Genomic DNA, 22,633 nt, shown 5'->3' with positions numbered 1-22,633 from the left:
GGCAGGGAGGGATGGGGCGGCGGAGGGCAGTAAGAAATGCAGCAGAGGTTGTAACCTGCTTTATAAAAGATCGCGCCTGAAGATCAGATGTTGTTCACTCCATTTGTCATTTTGTGGGGGGGCGGGGGTGGGGTGGGGGCGGCTGGGCAAGGCACAGGCGAGAGACAGGATGGCATCACAGGTCTGTGTGGGCAGTTGATGATTGTTTTACAAAACGAATCGATTCTATTTTGACCTTTAGGGAAGAGTCAATTTCCATGCAAGCAAAAATTCTCTGTGGTAGCCAAGTGCATTCTTTTTTAAAAACACAATCATGATATAAAAGCCAACTGCATCATAATATCAGCAGCAGATAACAGGAAAAACGGGGTGCTAAAATGACAAAACCACCAAAAGGATCTGAGGTGTTTTAGATGAATTTCAGATGACAGAAACGACCTGGCATAACTGCAGACTTTTTTTTTCTCCCAGGGCTTCTGGCATCATGAAAAAGAACTTGGGGAACAGTTTCAGGTTTAGTAAGTGTGAAGCCATAGCCTAACAGTCTCGCCTCACCACGCGCACCTGTCTATTGGCTCCCGATTCTGCTAGACCCTTCTTGAAGCATGGACTTGCCAAGGCTGAGTGGTCTGGGCAGACCTTCCACACAGGCTGTGGTTTATGGGTAGAAGTCAATGAAAGATTCCCTACACTGCCTCTGCTGTTCTTTGAAGCAGAGAATCTGGTTAATGACCCCCACTCCCAATGACTCTTATGCCCCTCCTGAGAATAAGGGCTCAGCCACCAGCTAGGCAAATTATTTTCAGACTGGTGTTTATCAAAAAACCTTTAAGAGAAAAATAATTTTGGAAACATTTTTCAGATCTTGAATATTCCAAAATGAAACCTTCAATCTGTTCTCTTTTCAAAGGCACTTTTAAAGCACAGCAGGCATGGGAGGCTCAGTGACAACTGTCAATCACCTACATTCTTTCTATAGCATTAGGTTTCAAAAAGGGAACCTCTATCAACTTTATTTTAATAGACTATCTTGTCTTCTTCCACTTAGACCTGATAGCACATAACCTTAAGTTCATTAAGGTGCTGGGTCCCTGAGGCAGGTGAGTAGGAGCATCCATCCGCACGGACACTTGCTGGGATTCTGCGAAGTATCAGGCCACTTTGTTCTAGAACCATTGCCATTAGCCAAAAAAAGGAGGAGGGCAGGCAGTATAGATCACCGTCTTTCCCTCTTTTTAACCCAGTCATTCAGTTACTGTGCTGGAACCACAGGGGTCCTGACCACTGGCATTCCTGGGATTTACCTTCCTTTTCCTCTAAGATGTGTGGAGACTGGTGCCTCAGATGTCCCAGGTGAAAGCCGGAGATCTGGGAGGCAGGTTTGGATGGGGACCAGTGACAGGGAGAGACTAATGCTTCCTGGTTCTCTGTCCCATCTGTATTCTGTCAGTCAATGTCAGGAGGGAAAGAAATAATGGATTCCTTAATAGGAACCCCAGGAAAGCCTTAGATATATGATTATGTAAAATACCAGTTAACAACTAGCAAGTCTCAGTTAAAGAGACTTCCTTCAGTTTCTTAGATATGACACCAAAAGCCCAAGCAACAACAAAATAGATAAAATGGACTTCATCAAAGTTAAAAACTTTTGTGTAGCAAAAGATACCATCAAGAAAGTGAAAAGACAATTCATAGAATGGGAAAGAATATTTGCAAACCATTTGTCTATATCTAGGGTACATACAGAACTCAAACTTAGTAATAAAAAGAAAATTAACCAGGTTAAAAAATGGGCAAAGGATTGTCTGAAATAAACATTTCTCCAAAGAAGATAAACAATTGACCAATAAGCACTGAAAAAGATTTTCAACATCATTAGTCGTCAGGGAAATAAATCAAAGCCAGAGTGAGATACCAGTTCATACCCACTAGGATGGTGGAGAAACTGGAATCCTTACACACAGCTGGTGGGTTTGTAAAATGATGCAGCTAACTTTGGAAATTAGTATGGCAGTTCCTCAAAAGGGTTACACAGAATTTTCCATGCAACCCAGCAATTCCCCTTCTAGGTATAAACCCAAGAGACATGAAAACATAACATTCACACAAAAACTTGTACATGAATGTTCACAGCAGCATGATTCATAAAAGCTAAAATGCCGAAACAATCTGATGACCATCAGCTGATGAATGGATGAACAAAAGGTGGCATATCATACAAAAGAACATTATGTAGCCATAAAAAGGGAACAAAGTACTGATATGTTCTATGATATGGATGAATGCCAAAAACATTATGCAAAGTTAAAGAAGTCATTTTTATGAATTGTCCAGAATAGGCAAATCTATCGAGATAGGATACAGATTAGTGGCTGCCTATAACTGAGGGGCAGAAGGGAAGCTGGGGGTGACTGCTAAAGGGTAGGGGTATCTGCCTGGAGTGATGCAAATGTTCTTAAATTGATTGTGTGAGGGTTGTCCAACTCTGTGAATACACTAAAAATCAATGAATTGTACTGTAATCAAACAAAACAAAGAATGAGCCTCTCCATGAAAATGAAAATCTGATCAGTCCTTTTTGTTCTGTTTCTATATAGAGTCCAACTCTCTAGAAACACTTTGCCAGAACAGAAAAGAGTAGAAAAGTTTTGGTGGTGGAAGAGTTTGGGTAAGGAGAAATTGAAATAGGTTTTGTGGTTTATTTAACCACCGTACACATTTCTTATATTTAAAAAAAAAAAAAAGTTCTGTGTGCATGAGCCTGTGCATCCTGGGGTGGAGCAAAACTTGAATATGGCAATTAGGATAACAGATTCTGAAGCAACTCCCCACAATGCCAGAGAATTGATATAGTGGGTTGGGGAGGATAAAGATTAACCAGGATTCCCAGGTCAAAAGAATGGCACAAACAGGCATTAGCTTTGTTGTTTCACAGATTAATTCTTGTAAATGTGTTCAAGAGCACATTTCACTTCTGGAAATATGTTCTAAAGCAACAAAAATTATAAGTGTGGCACTGGCCCACAAGGGGACACAGAATTTATCTGACAGTAGATAGCTCAGGAATGGTGCTTACTCAAGAAAAAGAGTATATTATTTTTAAAAAGGAGGAGGCTACATAAATTGAAGGGACTTATAAGGTATGAGTATAACTCTAAAAAGAGACTCTATTTAAGTCACTCCTGATACCACATATCAAAATAAATTCTGAATGATTTAAAGATTTAATACAGTAAAAGAAAAACAACACAAAAAAGGCAAAAATGATTCTATGTGAATGGGGATAAGTGACAGAATAAGCTTAGAAGAAATAGAAAAATCACAGAGTGAAGACTATGTTAAAATTTGAAACTTCTGCATATCAAGAAAGCTAAACAAACAGAAACTAAAAATCATTCCAAATGACAATGAATAAATACATTCTGATTTTTAAAAAATCTATATTAAGGCCTGCCATAAACAAATGAACAAGAGACAAGAGTATATACAAAAGAGGAAATTTAGTTAGCATAAGGAAAAATGCTTGGGGTTTAATATTTGCTAATATTGAAACAATGCAAGTGAAAACAAGGAAATACTACTATTTTTTACCTTTTAAATTGGTAAAAATATGTTAATGAAAATAGGCAATGCTTGCTTTTCTGGGAAAAATGGTTCATTCTTACTTCACTAGAGGCAGAGTAAACTGAAAGAATGCTCCTCAAAAGCAATTTGTAATTGTTTACATTGTATCATTTAAAAAAACACTTCATAATGTTTTACCTATAATAGTCTCCCTCATGGAATATTATCCTAAGTAAATAATTAAAAAAGGGGAAAGAAAAATAAAAAACAAAAACAAAAACAAAAAAATTCTATACGAAGAAAGGTTTTCATTTTGGTTTTGTTTGAAGGGTTAAAAATAAAGCAGAAGTAATCTAATTATTGAACCCTGGGAGACTGGTCAGCTAAATCATGGCCTGTTCTCTTTCATGTTATACAGCCATTAAAATGATAGGTCATGAAAATACTATGAAATGGTGAAATGACTTAGCATATATTAAGTTTAAAAAAGCAGAGTAGATTTTATACCTTGATAATAATTTCATCAGACAGTAGGCTTAGGGAAGAAAACTTGGTTGAAGAATTAAAGTGGGTTTTTTTTTGCCTTCTATTTCCTCCATAATTAATTGTTTTTTTTTAAAGATTTATTTTCATTATTTATTTCTCCCTCCCCAGTTGTCTGTTCTCTGTGTCTATTTGCTGTATGTTCTTCTGTGTCCGCTTCTATTCTTGTCAGCGGCACTGGGAATCTGTGTCTCTTTGTTGTGTCATCTTGCTGTTGTCAGCTCTCTGTGTGTGCGGCCATCACTCCTGGGCAGGCTGAACTTTCATTCGCACTGGCGGCTATCCTTATGGGGCGCACTCCTTGCACATGGGGCTCCCCTATGCCGCTGCGTGGCATGGCACTCCTTGCACGCACCAGCACTGTGCATGGGACAGACCGGTAAGGAAGCTCTGAGTTTGAACTATGGACCTCCAACGTGGTAGGCGGACACTCTTCCATTGAACCAAGCCCGCTTCCCCATAATTAACTTTTTCATGCAAAAAAAAAAAATCTATTAAGTGCCTGCTATATGTCCTGGCACTGTTCTTGGCACTAGGGATACCAAAGTGGTGGTAAAAATATCATATTGCTTACATACTTAAACAAACAAAGGGAACAGGAAATTTCTGATAGTTACAAAATAGTAAAATAGGTTAATGCTATAGATTTTGGGTAGATCTTTAAAATGAGGGGTTATAAAGGACTAAGAGTCTATTAAACTTAAAAAAGCCAAAACACTAACAAAATAACTGACTTAAAAATCAATCTAATATGTTTACAAATAGATGAAAAAGAAACAGCTTTTAAAGCTGAACCCTTCAAAATCTGATTTCTAAAAATCAAGCCAAGGTATAAACGTTCCTTGCATACTCCACATTCTTTTCTCTGAGGTTCATTTAAGAGTTGATAAATCTATGAAAATTTGTACTACTAAGTTAATGTGTAACAGTGAAGGCCATGTCCCATTTGAATTACAAAAAATAGCCCAAGTTCTCCAGGCTTATCCAACAAGCTTAGAACAACTAGAACGTATGAAACTCTTTATTATTTTTATAACTTAAATTATTTAAATTTAATAAGTATTTCAGTACTACAAAGGAACTGTTTGGACTGCCTCAAACTTAAGATATAACACAAAAGGCATTTCGGAAACAAGATCACTAAGGCAAAATGGTCCCCTGTACCTTTCATCAAATAAAGTACAGTGCTTTTTGAAAAGGAAACACAGACACAAGACAAAACAAAGAAAATAAACTGCATTTGTCTGGAGTCTGAGAAAGGCTGGCAGGGCAGGATCTCTGTGATGTCCCTATTCTTCTTGCTCTGCAACTGCTGGGATTTATGCCTGCCCTAGGGGATGGTGTCTCTGTATATGCAAGTGTAACCAGAAGGCCCTAGAAACGTGCAACGGTCAAACCTGGTCTCCATCTGCATGGACTTGGGAGAGTGTAAACTAGCTATGTACAGTCACTGTTAAGACAACTTCCAAAAGCCTGAAATGTCCATGGACATGGTCAAGAACACACTTGTATAGTCTACTGCTACTTGACAGGGTCAGTGTTACAGGTATGGCCAAATGTGTGCAAGGCCCCTCTGAGAACAGAGACAGATAGGTCTTGGTCTTGAATCTAGGTATGAGAGATTCTGGTCAACTACCCAGGACAGGTACTTTACATATTAAGATAACTTACTATATGTTTAGGGTCTAACTTCTCCAATATTTTAAAACGACTTCTCAAAAGCAGACAAGGTCACTGCCTCTTTTTGAGGAGCTTTCCAGCTTGTGAACAGGACCTGGCCTGTCACAACCCATCTCTGGTTTCCTAGAACAACCTCATTTGTGGCCCATGCTTCCTTTGGGAGCCTGGTACAATTGGTAGAGACAGCAGCAGGGAGGAGTGTCACGAACCAGGTTCGCCCCATCCTAGAAGGAGACAGTGCTTCTCCAAGTTGGCAGCTACACTATTTGTTCTGTTCACTCACTCTATCTTCAAAATTCCCTTAAGTCTTCCAGTGGATTTCAAATAACGGTTTTGGTTAGCCTTTTTCTTCTTCTTCTTCTTTTTTTTTAGCTGATAAAGACTCTGATCTCCTTAAAAAAAAAAAAAAAGGAAAAAAAAAGTAGCACTGTACTTAATGTAGAATTTTTTAACCAAGAGATTCCCAGAGGATTTAGGCATAGAGGAAAAGCATCAAATAAAAAGTTTGTGAATTTCTAAGCAGATGTGTGACCTTAGAAGAAAAGCGGTATTCCTTGAGTTTTTCCAGTCATATCATGCCAATCTTTTCCTCCTGATCTGGTTTATTTTACTGAGTTCCTTCCTTGCTTTCCTTTTTAGCCAAATATGGGGGGCATTTTCCCAAACGTTTGCTCCTTAAAATAAATCTGAAAAGCCTTCTACACTTCCTCCTCAACAAGGAACTTAGCTCACCTTAGGAAAAAAAGTTTCCAATCACCTGGCAGGAATACATTTAGAGAGGGAAGGAAACTGACATTTGTTGAGTACCTGCATATTCCAATAACTTGACATACACTATTTTTTTTAGCCTCACAATTACCTTGGTATGGAGGGGGTGGAGGCAAAGAAAGGTTAACTGGCCTAGCTACTTCCTGGGTAGGACTGTCACTTGCACCCAGGCTGAATGGCTTCAAGGCCTAGGCTCTTTCCATGCCTCACATGGCAACACAAATGTGCTACAACATTCCTTCTCAGCTGCTTCGGTGGTAGTAGATTATCAACCTCCCCAATCCTTTCAATAGAACACTCCAGAAAGGCTGCCAGGAACCTGTCATTGCACTGGTGGGTAACAAAGTAGAAAAGGGAATGAAGGAGGAAGATGTGGGATTTGAGATCCTCTTAGAGGGAAGCAGATGTGACTCAAGTGATAGGGCTTCTGCCCACCATATAGGAGGACCTGGGTTCAATCCCTGGGACCTCCTGGTGAAAAAAGAAGAGAAAGTGCTCCCATGTGGTGAGGTGAATGCCTGCGCGGTGTACCAGTGTCTGCACAAGTGAGTCACACAAGATGATGACACTACAAAAGAGAGATGAAGAGGATAGTTAAGGTGAAGCACAGCAGAAACCAGGAACTGCAGTGACACAGCTGACAGGGAACCTCTCTCCACATCAGAGGTCCCCAGGATCAGATTCCAGTGAATCTTAGAGGAGAAAAATTGAGAAGACAAAAAGAGAAAGAAATACAGAAGATCATACAACGAATGGACACAGACAGCAAAAACAGCAGGGCAGGAAGAGGGGAGGGGAAATAAATAAATAAATCTTAAAAAAAAAAAGATCTTAGAAAATTTGTAATGCACAATAAGATAGGGTTTTTTCAAACTCAGCACTCCTGATGTTTGAGGCTGGATAATGCTGTGTGGTGGGGGGCTGGCCTGGGCACTTGTAGGATGCTAAACATCACCCTATCCCTCCCTGGACATTTTTGACTAGAAACCAAAAATGACCCTGGACATTGCCAAATATCCCCCAGGAGGTAAAACTGCCCCCAGTTGAGAACCATGATAACTGAACCAGGTAACAGGCCTTGGAGAGGTATGATATGAGTAAGTGTTCCAAGCAGTTGCATAGGGAGCTAGCAGGGATACCATGGCAATGAGCTGTAGTCACGGTGCCCTGTGCTCAGGTATGTGACAAATACCGTACTTGCTTTGCCAGCTGGAGGAGGCCTGGTGAGGTCAATTGCCTGTGATGTGGAGCAGCTGCCTCTGAGACCCTGGTATGGCCAGCCACCTTCTCCTCTTTCTCACAGTGAATCAGACCCAAGGATTTCTGTCCCACCACCCCTCTCGAGATGGGACTATCACACTCAAGAGTGCTAAGCTGGGAAACGGACTTTGGCCCAGTGGTTAGGGCGTCTGTCTACCACATGGGAGGTCTGCGGTTCAAGCCCCAGGCCTCCTTGACCCGTGTGGAGCTGGCCCATGCGCAGTGCTGATGCGCGCAAGGAGTGCCCTGCTACACAGGGGTGTCCCCCCCGTAGGGGAGCCCCACGCGCAAGGAGTGCACCCATAAGGAGAGCCGCCCAGCGCGAAAGAAAGTGCAGCCTGCCCAGGAATGGCGCCGCCCACACTTCCCGTGCCGCTGGCGACAACAGAAGCGGACAGAGAAACAAGATGCAGCAAAAAGACACAGAAAACAGACAACCGGGGGAGGGGAATTAAATAAATAAAAATAAATCTTTAAAAAAAAAAAAAGAGTGCTAAACTGAGCTTGGCCTGAGGGCCAGGGCTCTTAGGGATCCCCAGGAAACACATACCTGTGACCAAAACCCCAAATTAGAATAGGATGCTTGAAGGATGAGCTCCCTACCTACATGGCGTATAAACAATTCTACAGCTTTGCCCAACTTCCCACATTTTTGCCTCCCTCAAAGACTTATCCAGGTAAGCTCTGTTCTGGAAGGATGAGGCTCAAGGTTATATCCCAATGCAAGTCTCAGAGATGTTAAGATCTTCTTCACCTAAGTTCTTCAAATTCATCATTTGGTTATGTTGTTACAATGTGGAAAGCAACAAAGCATTGGTTTTACTCAAATTACTAATATTTTAGAAATAGTACTGCAGAACAAGTATAATTTCATGACAATATACTCCCCTTGATTTCCCAAAATGTCCTCTAGTTTCTCATCATTCCCATAAATTTTATAAAAGGGTTTCTCCCACAGCCAATCTCTATGACCTGATTTTACAGTGGTGACATAATGCTATGTCAGTATCCTCAAATTTCTGGTCTCCCTTTACACTCTCCAAAATTATTAAAAATCCTAAAGAATTTGTGTTTATATGGATTATAACTGTTGATATTTACCATATTAGCAATTAAAACAGAGAAATTTTCAAAACACAAGAATACAACAGCACACATTCCACTAGCCATGAGAACAATGGTATCATCATACATCATGATGCTTCTGGAAAATGCCACCTGATGAAAGAATGAGAGTAAAAAAGGCATTTTGTTTTAATCTTTTTTTAAAAAAACTTTTCTTCTTTATTTTTAAAGCTTTAGATTACATAAATGTTACACTGAAAATATAGGATGTTCCTATATAACCCACCCTCTTTCCCTTGCACTTTCCCCAGTTGACATCTTTCATTAGTGTGGTACATTTGTTAAATTGATGAATACATATTGAAGCACTGCTACTAAGCATGGTCTATAGTTTACATTATGTTTTATAGTTTGCACCACGTAATGGTATAGTTTTGCCAAACTGTATAATGGCTATATCTATCATTGCAATATAATTCAGAATGATTCCAATGTCTCAAAAGTGCCCCATATTACTACACCTATTCTTCCCTCTCCCTTCCCTCAGAATCTCTGGAGGTGGTGACCCCTGTCTTTATATCAGTGTTACAAGTTTTTCCATTAATAGAATAATAATATATCTCCTTTAGTCTTCATGGAAGTCGTTTTGATCTTGCAGATCCCCTGGAAAGGATCTTGAGGATCCCTATGGGTCTCCAGGCCACACTTTGCAAACTGCTGTGCTAGATTAAAACCTACAGCACAGTTTTATTAGTTTTGACTTTTATCAGAGAACCTAGTGAGATCATTCCCAGGAAAGGCGCAGTTCAGAAAGATTTGGCCAAAACCCATTCATCACCATGGGATGATTATTCTCTTCCTGGATTATTCCCGAACGTTCTTTTTCCTTTAAGCATCAAGTCTTGCCCATTACTGTATCATGTATTAGGTTCTGATTTATATTTTGTAAAGAAATTTAAGGAAGCGGATTTGGCCCAATGGATAGGGTGTCCGCCTACCACATGGGAAGTCCTCAGTTCAAACCCAGGGCCTCCTGACCCATGTGGTGAGCTGGCCCATGCACAGTGCTGATGCGCGCAAGGAGTGCTGTGCCATGCAAGGGTGTCCCCCGCGTAGGGGAGGGGAGCCCCACGTGCAAGGACTGTGCCCCATAAGGAGAGCCACCCAGCGCGAAAAAAGTGCAGCCTGCCCAGGAATGGCACTACACACACAGAGAGATGACACAGCAAAGTTACGCAACAAAAACGAGACACAGATTCCAGGTGCCACTGACAAGAATACAAGCAGACACAGAAGAACACCAACAAATGGACACAGAGAGCAGACAACCGGGGGGGGGGGGGGGGGATACTTTTTTTTTTTTTTAATTTAAAAATCTAAAAAAAAAAAAATTTAAACATCTTTGGATTCCAGTGAGTTTCTCTTTCCTGTTCTTCACTATATCATTAAAATAAGATACAATTAAAAGCCTGTTTTTCCTTTACCCAAATTCCCTGATTTGGAAGTTGTTCTTTGAACAATAAGAAATCTTCCCTGGAGTGGTCTGATGTACACAGGAGGGTTTGGTCTCTGTTTTCAGGGCCCCTGGATTACCTATAACATTTCTATGGAACAAAAAGGTTTGCCTACTGCTAGGTCTCAGGAGAACTTGTCATCCCCTCACAATTAACTATAGACTAGACCATCAGTTTGGAAACAAATGCTTGCTGTTTTTTTTAACGCCCACTGTCATTAAAGTGTCCATATATTGGGCAATGATTTAACCCCACTTTGAGGACTAAAAGCAATTGAAGGCTAATCAGAGTCGGAGGATGGACAATGAGTGGCTACTTTAGTGCTTCTGGATATCCCAGGAACAATGGGCAACAGCTGCCCTACACAGGCTCCTTGGATCATCCTGACCAAGACCAGGCACGTTTCCCATTTAAGGAGGTAAAAACAGGTAAAAACAGATGGGGGGGGGGGGGTGTTAAGCGACTGCTGAGGTCACACAGTTTAAGAGCATTGGGTTTGAGGTTTGAACCCAGATTAGCTTGATGCCTAAACCCAAGTCTGATGATCACATGCTCTCCCTTTCCCAAACAAGCCTGAAAGACTAAAACGTCCTTCATTTTCTACCTTCCTTTCATAGTTTGGTGACCAGGGCTTTATTCATTCTTTGTGAAGCAGTTACCAAGACACTCCAGGGTTGAGCACGGGTTGGTGGGTGAATATGTAGGGTCAGTTCTCTACTGGCCCCTCCATCCCTCACTTTCCTGCTGCTTGTCAGCTGAGCCAGGATTCCTGAGCTCTGCTGCAGCCACTCTGCTGGCCATGCTGCCTCTACAGTTCACTTTGCCTGAATGTGAATGTGGAAGGGCAGGTGAGAAGGGGGAAACAAGGAGGCAAACACAGAGGTGCCCTTGGCAATTGCCCCTGCTTGAGCCTCAGCAAAGCATTTGAAAGCACGGATGCCTGGGCCCTCTCAGTTCCCCTCAACATCCAGCAGCAAAAAGTAACCTGATCTTCCCTAATCCAGCCAGCTCAGACCCAGGGCCACATGAGCGTTCCCAGACTTCGGGTCCTTTTGTCAGAAAGCTTCAGTGGTTCCCAGCTACCCAGAAACTCTTCCTTCCCCACCAGCTTTCTGCCCTGTTCCTGGAGATTGCCCACCAACCTCACCCCACCCCCACTCCCCTGGTATCTGTCCACCTGAACCAGATGAGTCCCTTCCTGCAGGATCCTCTCCAAATGACTCCAGATAAATTAGAGATCTCAACCAAGATTGCACAGATGACCTGATGATTGAAGGGGTTTATGGGAATGTGGCCCACTACTGTCCCCCACCATCTTTCTTCTGGAAAACACACCTCTCCCAGGCCCCACACGTGGCAGGGTAGGAAAAGCTAAGTTCCAATGTTTTACCAGCCCCAGGTCATGGCTGACCAGCTAAAGGTGAGTACCTGGCTCAAGATGGGCCAATGAGTCCCTTTTCTGGAATCTTTTAGACTCGAAACCAAAAGACTGTCAGTTCAGGGCTCTGGGGGTATCTCCCACCAAGTAGGTAAGTAGGTGGGGTGGGGAGAGAGAGAGAGGAAAAAAAAGAGAAGAATGAAGCAGATTGCCAGACAGAGAAGCCATGGGAGGTGCTCCCTGGCACCCAAGCCCTGGAGTCCAGCTATTCCAGAAGAGCTATTCATCGGTTCAGTGACACAGCCAAGGCTCCTCAGAGCAAATTTCCCTTTCTCTCATCTCCCCATGGTATCTCTCAGACTGGGGCTGTTGAAATGGACGTTGTCCCAGGTCCCTCAGGATTGGGGAGTGAACAAACATGTTTGTGTTGGGGGTGAGGGAGGGCTGGGGGGGGGGGGGGGGCGCGAGGCAGCCGCAGACCAAAGTAGATTAGTTGTTATCATGGATGTTATCTTATGTTGCCAGAAGAACTTGTAATACTGATATAAAGATAGGGGTTGCCAGAGGTTCAGAAAGAAGGAGGGAATGAATGGATAGAACAGGGCACATCTGGGGTGGAGAGATTCTTCTGAATAATACTGCATTGATGGACACAAGACATCATACATTTGTCAAAGTCTATGAACTATATAGCACAAAGTGCAAACCATAATGTAAACTATTGACCATGGTTAGTAGCAATGCTTCAATATTGGTTCATCAATTGTAACAAAGTTACCAAATATACCACACTAATCTAAGGTGTCAACAAAGGGGTAACTGTGTGTGTGGGTGCAGGGGTGAAGGCCTTATATGGGAATTCCCTGTATTTTTAGTATAATTTTTCTGTAAATTTAAAACTTCTCTAAAATTAAAGTTAAAAAAATATATAGTTGAGGAAAACGTTTCACAACAATGCAAGGTGCTGGTGGTAGGGTGATGTTATAGAACCCCTGTATGATGTCTGCGTGTTTGTTTTGTGAGTTTACAACTTTTACTATATATTTATTATGTATGTTCATGTATGCACAGTGATATACTTCAATAAAGAAATTTTTAATGAAAAAAGAAAATTCCCCTTTCTCTCAGTGTAGCTCCAACTGGGTTTCTATTACATGGAACCCAAAAGGTCTTTATCAAGTCAGTGACTAGTGAGAAAAGCATCTGATTTTTATCTAGAAAAATGGGTAAAGAACCAAGGAGGTAAGGGAAAGAAACTAAATGTTTATGGGATGGTACAGCAGAGTCTTATCTCAAATCTCGGCTTGACTACTTATGAATTAGCTTACATTATGTGGAGAACCTCTCTGGGACTCAATTTCCTCATCGAGTAATTGGGGATGCTGGAAATGATCTTGAAATTATTCTGACAATTAAAGGAAATGCTGCACATAAAGCTCATAGCACTGTACTTAGCGCTCAGTGAGCACCCAGCACATGGCGGCCGCCTTTACACTCTCCTCAGGCATTTAGCATGAGCAGGCTCTGTGTTAAATGCTCCAGACATCTCATGGAAGCCCCACAACTACTACAAAGGCCACATCAGCCCTGTTCCAAAATGAGGAAAGGAACTGAGGGCTGCAGCAACTTTTCCAAGTCCCACACTCAGCCTTCCCTGCCTCTCTAATTGTTTTATTAACTACCCTTCACCTCCATCTTAAATACCGGAAAAAATCAAACTCATGCCTGTTGACCTTCTTGTGTTTCAAAACCCTCCCTACTCATCTATTCCAATCTGGGTAGCTTTTATTCTGCCTCCAGTTATGGAATCCATGAGGAAGCTCACCCTGTATGTGCTGGCCAGGAGACTCTCCATCGGGAGACCCTCCAGAGGAGCCAACGCTAACTCTGGTATTCAAAATTATCACCAGCACCCCAAGATACTTAATAAGCACTGACTGAATTGAAGGGTTAAAATGCCTTGGGGGCATAAACCCAGACTTTTGGTTTAAGACCCACACTTTCAAAAGAAAGCTGCTCAGAAACATAGATTTACTGATTTTTTTTTTTTTTAATTTCCTGGGACTTCATCTATAACAGGTTAACAGAGTCCCTCTTGCAATGCTGCAACTAGAATCTCCCCACACCAGAATACCAAGGAAGATTTAAAATGCAATACAGAAGCTCAAAATACTAGAAAAGCAGGGAGGGAAACGGACTTTGGCCCAGTGGTTAGGGCGTCCGTCTACCACATGGGAGGCCCGCGGTTCAAGCCCCAGGCCTCCTTGACCCGTGTGGAGCTGGCCCATGCGCAGTGCTGATGCGCGCAAGGAGTGCTGTGCCATGCAAGGGTGTCCCCCGCGTAGGGGAGCCCCACGCGCAAGGAGTGCACCCGTAAGGAGAGCCGCCCAGCGCGAAGAAGGGAGCAGCCTGCCGAGGAATGGCGCCGCCCACACTTCCTGTGCCGCTGACGACAACAGAAGCGGACAAAGAAACAAGACGCAGCAAAAAGACACAGAAAACAGACAACTGGGGGAGGGGAATTAAATAAATAAATAAAAATAAATCTTTAAAAAAAAAAAAAAAAAAGAAAAGCAGGGAACCCAGAATAACCTTTTCACGTGAACTGAGTAAAAAGAGACTCAGAAAGCCAAGATCTGGTCCAAGGCAGGGCCTGGCCCAGTGCTCTGGCCTGCTGCTTCACTGTGGGGGGCTCACCCTCACCCCAACTCTGCCTCTCTAATTGATCCTTCTGTCTGTACCTCTTCCTACAGAATTGAAAAGATTACAAGGAGGGGATCATAAATCATTTTTCTCTCATGCGTTCATAGAGTTCTTTTCTGAGGAGTTCAAAATCCCTCAGTAATAAATCCAGGTGATAAGTTTATGTCCTTTGCTTTTAAAATGAAACTTTATATGAACTCCTGGGGGAAGCATTTATGTTTTTTAAATTTAGGACATTAATCTTTCTTATTTCAAGGTTTCGCCCCATGGCATTTTCTGAGGGTAGGTGAGTGACTCCATGGGAGAGGGTCCTGGTCTGGCCCCATTCCCCCACAAGCTTTTCCACATGCCTGATCCGGCTGTGGCTGACAGAGTGCTCCTTCTATGGCTCCCCACAAGTCTCAACATCTACCCGAGGAGCTCCCTCTATCTCCACATTGACTCAGCGGTAGTTTCCCCCTTTGCCCTTTGTGCCTCTCTCTCTCCACTGCCCATCTCTTCTTGCTTCAGCCTCCAAAAGCAAAGAGATGGATTGAAAACCATACTCTATGGACAGGGCTCATGCTACAACCATGAGGATCACCCTGCTTCTCTTTACTCTAGTCTTCTTGTCACTGCCCTTGAGGGCTCAGAAAAGAAAACAATTAGCAAAGTTAATAAAAGTGAAGCTAAGAACAACCATGATTTAAGAAGACTGGAGGGAGGGGTTGACTCTGCACCTCCTGCCTGGACCTAGGTATTGACCAAATGTGAAATTGTCTTGCTTTGTTTGGCCCAAGCCTTTTGCTAACTATTTTATTCAGATGCAAACTCTAAGCCAAACTGCAATAACTAACTACACCTTGCCACTACACAATCTTTCCAAACACAAAGATGGTAGGCTACTGCTAGCAAGCAAGTAGAACCACATGCTTAGCTTCTGGATCTCGGCATTCATTAACTATTTGGTGTATGAATAAACTCAAGAGGGACTTAATGATTCAGTTCATGTCTAAGGGTTTTTAATTTTCCTTGGCCTCTCAGGCCAGCAGGTCAAGCCATCCAAAGCTCTCTAGGTAAAACAACTAGACTAGATGATTGTATTCTGGCTGGAGGAGGAAACAACAGATGAACTGAGTGACTTCAACTAGTCCCTCCACCACTAACCTATGAGAGAACAATGGGGTGACCCCACGAGCCCTGTGCTAACCCATTTACAGACATAACAGAAACCAAAGTTGTACCCAAGTAACTTAGCCTGGCATGACAGCAGTCTAGGTATAGGAGAAAATATATTAGGAGTGTAATACCTACAAGGCAAGCACTGTTCCTAACTTGTGGCTGTAGCTGGCATTTCTCCCAGGAAAACACTGCTCTCCTACCAGCATTAAGCAGCTCTGGCCAACTATTTTAGCAATGAAGTATCAGGGCTTGAGCCACTTCTCAAACTATAAACCAAATAGGTAATAACTCCTACCCCCCCCCCCCAATAAAAGGGCAGGAGAACTTGACAAATGCTCTGAGGCGACTCAGAAGACAGCAAGTGAGATGCAAAAATCACACACTGATCCAATCTGTGAGGGTCTCCTGGGTAAAAGGTCTTTCAGAAGACGTGGGCTGGGGCATTTTCAAATCCGGGAGGGCTTCCCCTTCCTAGCACTCTGGGTCAAAACCATCTCTTCTCTTGACTGGCTTTCCAAGAGGTTAGGAACTAGGACACTTGCTATTTCCCCATGGAGCCCAGAAGAGCAGCTTTTGAGAATATCAGAAATATCCAGGCAATAGCATTATACTTAGGTGATACCACCTTTCTTCCAACCAAGTTCTAATAACTTTCTCTGAACCTTTCCCTGCTTTAACAAAATGATCAGGTTAAAACAGATTATTACCTGGCATATTTTAAGATTCTTGATGGCTCTCCAAAGTCTAATTATTTCTGTCTTATACTGCAATCAAAGGTAATGCTGACCTTTTTGGCTAAAAGGTCTTTTCGGTACTTCTAAATAGGGTGACAACAACCAACGTCAGCAAATGCTTTTTGAGCGTTTACTACGTGCTAGGCATTTATTTGTACCTCCTCTTCTCTTCCTAATCATCTCATGAGGAAAGTTCAAACACAGGACCATAATTCCTACCTGTCATCCGAAAACCAAGAAAAGCTCTAAAACTCGAAGGTTTTCTCGTAACCTACTAGTAGCAAAACTAAATGTATCTGAAGTCTTCTGGAGGTAAAGCTGTCCTGAATGAGATTATTTAGATTTTAGTTATGCCACTTAATGTGATTTTCTTATGTTTTGCTACAAAAATATGAGTGTGCTGATTACTAAGTGCTGCCCCAGACCCCCCTGAGGATTACTTAGATGCTTTATAAATTACATTTTTTATATATGTGCATATATATACATATACACACACACCCAAACTTTTATACAAGTATACATAAATATATTTTATTTTTTATTTTTTTAAGTCAAAATTATAGATTTACAAATATATGCAAACTACAGAAATTTATGGGTAACCGACGTTTCTAGAGCAAGAATTTTGAGTACTGTACATCAGTACCCATCCAAAACAAAAACAATCTACATCTACCACAAGTAAGACCATTAAACTAAAATTATAGTAAGTAAATGTTTAGCCTCCTCGTACGACAAAAAAAAAAAAAAAAAATATAGTGATCGTTAGGAGTTTCAGATAGGAGTAACCAGGATGGTCCTGATTACACAGAACGCTTATCACGCGTCATGCGAACTCCAATCATCACGTTTCTATAAATATACTTTAAAATGTCTTTATACATAATATACTTTTTATATTACTTTATTTATATACATATACGCACACACAAAGATACCTTTCTGAATCTCTATTCTCAACCCCATTTCATAGAGGAAGTAAATGAGGCTCCTTGGGGGAAAATAACTTGCCCCATAACTCAGGCTCAGAACAACACACTGGGCCGCCTCCAGACACGCTTTAGTCCTCCAGCTGGGGAAGGAGCAGGGTACCAGCACAGCTCTTCCCCATAACCAAGTATCTGAGGACCTGGAGAAATGGGAGAGTAGAGCATACCAACCAATGTGGGATGACTCGGAGGGCCCATTGCTTACCTTGCCCAGGACAGTGAGGCATGGTTTTGGGTCCAATTCTGGCTGTTCCAGCTTCACCACTCCTACCCAGCCATATTCATACAAGTCCTCTTCATCATTGTTATTACACAGGCCCAGTGGGTGCATCTAGGAAACAAAATGGAAAGAAACCTTCAACACATAGGCTGCAGGTGTGTTTGGCTCACAGACTCAACAACCAAAGCTTGCCTCAAAACTTAAAATTTTAAAAGGTTGGGACAGTTTTTCAACCCATGGAGAATCCTATTTCAGGACAATATGCTGAGCACTGGGGAACAGACAAAAGAGCCACTATAAATACATTTTACAGATGTTTTCTCACTCTTATATAAGCAGCAGTCACCCAAGGTGGACACACTGGACAGATTGTTAGGAAAGGAAAACAGCACAACTCCCATATAAATACCAATTGCTGGGAGCAGATGTGGCTCAAGCAGTTGAGCACCGGCATCCCACATGCAAGGTCGTGGGTTCAATCCCCGGTCCCAGTACTTCAAAAAGAGAGGGGGGAAAAAAAAAAGCCCATCGCAACTGCAATGAAATACCATCAATTTAACATTTAAAGTACTAATTACAGGTGAGACTGACTTCATTAGTATTCAAGACTGTCTGGTTCTAGACCTAAAGACAAATCTACTTCAACCTATGTGAAAGGACCTAGAAACACGTTCAGAACTATATGGAGAGACCACTGAAAATACTGCAGATCTACCAGTATAATTAAAAGGCTGTTAAAAGGCTAGTTTCACCTGGTTCCCAGGAAATAGATGAAATTCTTGGAATTCTTTTCAAACTTTGCAAAGTACAAAACCAAACTAAGTACAGGAGCATCATCAAATTTTTGCTAGTAAGAGTGCAGTGAGTGGAAGCCTGAAAGCCAGAATAACTCTAGGGTTTGCACTCACAGTTCTTTCATCAAGTCATATCATGCTGTAGAATCCCTAATAACAATCTGAGAAGAGCTTGAAAGCCTCAGGAATCAAAGTAATTTATCAAGAACTTGATGGGTCTAGCACCTTTAAAAAAAAAAAGGAACTATGTTTAGATTCATGGCATGTTAGAGACACAAGAGACCTGAAAACCCACTGTTCTTGTAAACAGAATATGTCCATGCCCTAGTCCCCAGAACCTCAGAGTGTGTTGCCTTACTTGGCCAAAGGAACTTTACAGATCCGATTAATTTTGAGATGGGAGGTTGTTTTGGATAATCCAGGACACCCAAGGGTCCAGTCAGGGAAGGAGGGAGGCAGGAAAGAAACAGAGTGGAAATATGATGATGGAAGCAGTGGTTGGAGTGAGGGCTTTGAAGATGGAGGAAGGGGCCATGAGCCAAGGAAGACCGGAGGCAAGGAAACGGATTCTACCCTACAGCCTCCAGAAGGAATGCAGCACTGCACACCCATTGGAGACTTCTGACCTTTGGAACTGTAAGAGAGTAAATGTGTGTTGCTTTAAGCCACTAAAAAATGTGGTAATTTGCTAAGGTGGTAATGGGAAACTAATATATCTACCTTGTCCCCACTCTTCATACAGATGAGGGAAGAGAAGTTTAAAATAGGGGTCCAGGACAATATGGCAGCAAGTGGCACACACAAAGGTGTCCTGACTCTCGGGACTTGTAGCTGGTGCCTTTCTTTCTCTACTGGCTCACTTTATTGTCCCTTCTTTCTGGAGATGATCATCTGACTGGGGAGAAAAGACCAAGTGATGAAATCCTTAAGGAAAAAAAAAAAGTTTCCAGCTCTAAATTCCGTGGTATGAGTGCAACATGAGTTTAGTACAGGCAGCAAGAGTTGCTAGAGTGTTTGGGAAGGCTTTGTGTAACTGCTGGCCTTGGGCTGAGCTTCAAAGGAAGAGTTACACTGGCCAGGGCAAAAGAAGGTGGTGCTAAGGTTTGAGGAGAACAAGACTGGTAAGAAGAGTCACACGCTATACCAAGAAGTTAGGAGAAGGGCTCGAAAACCAGAAAGGAGTTTGGATGCCAGAACATTCTGAGGAAGAAGAATGGCAAGATGAAAATAGTTCTTTTAGGCAGTTCCGCAACTCTTGCCAGCAGTATGCCTCGACTTAAGAGACAGGAGTAAGCAGAAAGGTGCCACCGAGGGATGAGAGATCCTCCACAATCCAGGAGAACAATGAGAACGGGGGTGCAGAAACCCCTAAGACAGGTAAAGGGTCACCAATGACGGAAGGCCACTAGGGGCTATCAGCATGTTTTTGTAGGGGAGGTGGCAGGTGCCATATAGCTCCGTCTGGACCTCAGCTGGGTGACAGATAACCTAGCCCTGGGATTTCCAAGTCATAAACCAGAAAGCCCTGGGCCATCCAATTCTGCATAAGTCATTGGGCTCAAAGAGTTTGCTGGAAGAACCAATGAGGACTCTGTAGTGCAGTGGACAGCACAATCTTCCCTCCAGGATGGGCCCAGAGGATGAGCCCACTCAAGGATTTTCTGTGGTTTTTAAGTGATAAGCAGCTTGAAATGTGAGACCTCCAACCAGGCAGAGGATGAATGAGGACGATAAGCCAACTGCAATAAGAGGTCTGTCACCCTGACGCCCCCAAAAAAGGCTCACATCTCAACTCAAACCAGAATGGCTCAAGTTATGCTCCTGAAGTCCTAGGTCATGTTATTTCAATGGCAACCACATTAGTGACCCTTTCCAACAACTGTCCATGGCATTTTTAATCTACTCATACAACCTGGAGATTTCCAGATGAATAGCTGTTTTTTGGTATTTAAACACACATGAGGTTTGGCCAACAACAAAAAGTTGCATTGGGGGAACAGAGTATTGTCCAGGTCTAACACCTAGAATCTACATCAAAACTTAGCTAAAGATGGGGAGCGGGTATAGCTCAGGTCCCAGGGTTCAATCCCTGGTAGCTCCTTAGAAAAACAGAACAAAAAAACCCCACAACTATAATACATAAGCCAGACACAAAAGACCACACAGTATATAAATCCACTTATATAAAATATCCAGAATAGGCAAATCCATACAGACAGAAAGTAGATTAGTGGTTACCAGGGGCTGAAGGAGGGGAAAATGGGGAGCAATTGCTTAATGGGTATAGGGTTTCCTTTTGGGTGATGAAATGTTCTGGAACTAGAAAGTAGTGATGGTTGTATAATATTGGGAACATATTATAAGTCACTGAATTGTACAATTTTAAATGGTTAAAATGAGTACTTTTATGTTATGTAAGTTTTATTACACCAAAAACAAACAAATCTTTATTAAGAGTTTACTTGGAAATTTACAACCTGCCTAGCACATCCCTAAACTAAGACAGGAATATCACCCCTCCAGAGCTTAAGCCAACTACAGCAGCCCTTCTGCAAACTGTGTCCTGCAGAATTTTAGTCCCTCCAGAGGAACAGGTTCTTGTAAAAGTAAATAACACTGAAAACATTTCATAGGGATTCAGGATTTACATTTGTAAGTTAAAGTTCTGCAGAGGACTGTGATTTTTATTTTTTGGTTGTTTTTGTTTTTTAAGATTTTAACCTTTGCTAAAACCAGCACTTTCATATTAAAGTGCCCATTTTGCACTTTAATATTATTACACTGTTTCACGGAGCACACTTTGGAGAGCAGTTGAGGCTGGGAGGGTGGGCAGGATGTGGGGGAGGAAGAGCTGGATCCTGAATGGGGCACCAACACCGGTTCTCAGCTCTGGAGCCTGCCGGCTGCTGCCACAGGGAGGAGGCAGCCAGCCTGGGCCAGAGGCTAATGCTGGGGAGGAGGCCAGCACAGGGTCAGAGGGGTGGCTGGTGGAGAGCGCACACCGAGGCATGCAGAAATCTCAACTATGTCAGTCTCAAACACACCCACCAGCCCTGGGGTCTGCCAGGCCACGCCCTCTCCCTTGCTCACCCGCCCCCAACCCCCGCCCCAACTTTCCTCCAAGACTCCGGCTATCAAATCTTCCACTCTCCCTGGGGTGACTGTTGGCAGCTGAAAATGTCAGCCCTGTCAAGGGTGTTGACATCTGAACAGGGATCAAAGCCTTGAAAACCAAAAGGAATTTTTCTAAAGCGCTGGAGGGTGTGATCAGTTGGTGTGGGTTGTTTGTTTTGCTGTGGAGGGTAAAGAGGCCACCAAAATCACATCTCAGACTGTTGAAAATTTACCTGTATCTCTGCCACCTTCCCAGCACCATCTAACCTGCTATTCTCCTTAGTTCTTTATTCTAGTTTACATCTCTGGGTGCCCAAAGTCCTGGTCCCATACATTCAATCTCAGCCATGTCCCTAAGTATCACTGGGCCTCTACGACCCTTTGCCTCTGCTCGGATTCAGGTGTCTATCTTCTTGCACCCCATGACAGTATCAGCTTCCTGAAAGGCCTGCAACCCCAGGCTCCCAGCCATTTATACCCTGGGGGGTTCCCTTTTCCCAAGAGCTCCAAGTTACGAGCTCAGGAGACTGGTTTATAGAGAAGCCTAAGTAGTCATAATGTGAAGACAGTCATGGGTGAACTGACCTGTCTGAAAGGATGACGTATTCTAGGCAAAGGCATACAGTGCAAATGAACATGACAAGTCTGGGCAAAGTGACGGAGAGGGCTTTCCCATTAATCCAGCATGTACTATGCTACCATGTTTATGCATTTTATCTTATTTAATATTCTTACAGAGTCTTGTTAATTGTTAGAATATCAGACATTGTGACTAGACCATGCAAATCAGCTGCAAAGCAGAAATGCAAATTGACAACTGATGTGGAATTTAATGGTGCCCATGAAAGTCATTAGCCAACTGCTGGATTCAACTCAAAGTCAATGGCAAACACTCTAGTTAAAGAAAAAAGAGAAAGGACTAAAGCTCCCATGGGAGCTTCCAAAGAGAATGACCAAAAGATTAAGGGAGGACCTTGGAAAAAGTGAGAGTCCTCCAATCCTGCTAAAGTCAAACATAAAGTAAAGGATGTCACAATCATACTCTTATACAATTTTGTTGAAAATACCCCAACACTGCCCCACAACGGAATTCACTCTCTTTATTCTCAGGAATAAATACAAAGCTGCAATTTTCATTTAACT

General features: G+C 42.4%; 1 protein-coding gene and 1 non-coding gene across 2 annotated transcripts in view; both read right to left on the bottom strand.

The window, feature by feature from the left end:
* Nucleotides 1–22,633, bottom strand: part of ZNRF3 (zinc and ring finger 3) — a 152,322-nt gene that overhangs the window by 40,867 nt on the left and 88,822 nt on the right. Inside the window, exon 2 of the mRNA XM_058281581.2 lies at nt 17,568–17,693. Coding sequence (XP_058137564.1) covers nt 17,568–17,693 — 126 coding nt within the window. The remainder of the gene's footprint in view (nt 1–17,567; nt 17,694–22,633) is intronic.
* LOC111764925 (U8 small nucleolar RNA) lies at nt 17,147–17,270 on the bottom strand. The gene has a single exon (XR_002797404.1). It is a non-coding gene; the product is annotated as a U8 small nucleolar RNA (small nucleolar RNA).

This window comes from Dasypus novemcinctus, chromosome 19 (genome assembly GCF_030445035.2).
Source record: "Dasypus novemcinctus isolate mDasNov1 chromosome 19, mDasNov1.1.hap2, whole genome shotgun sequence".
Taxonomy (NCBI): Eukaryota; Metazoa; Chordata; class Mammalia; order Cingulata; family Dasypodidae; genus Dasypus; species Dasypus novemcinctus.
The sequence above is the reverse complement of the archived record's forward strand: the minus strand, read 5'-3'. Positions and strand labels throughout refer to the sequence as shown.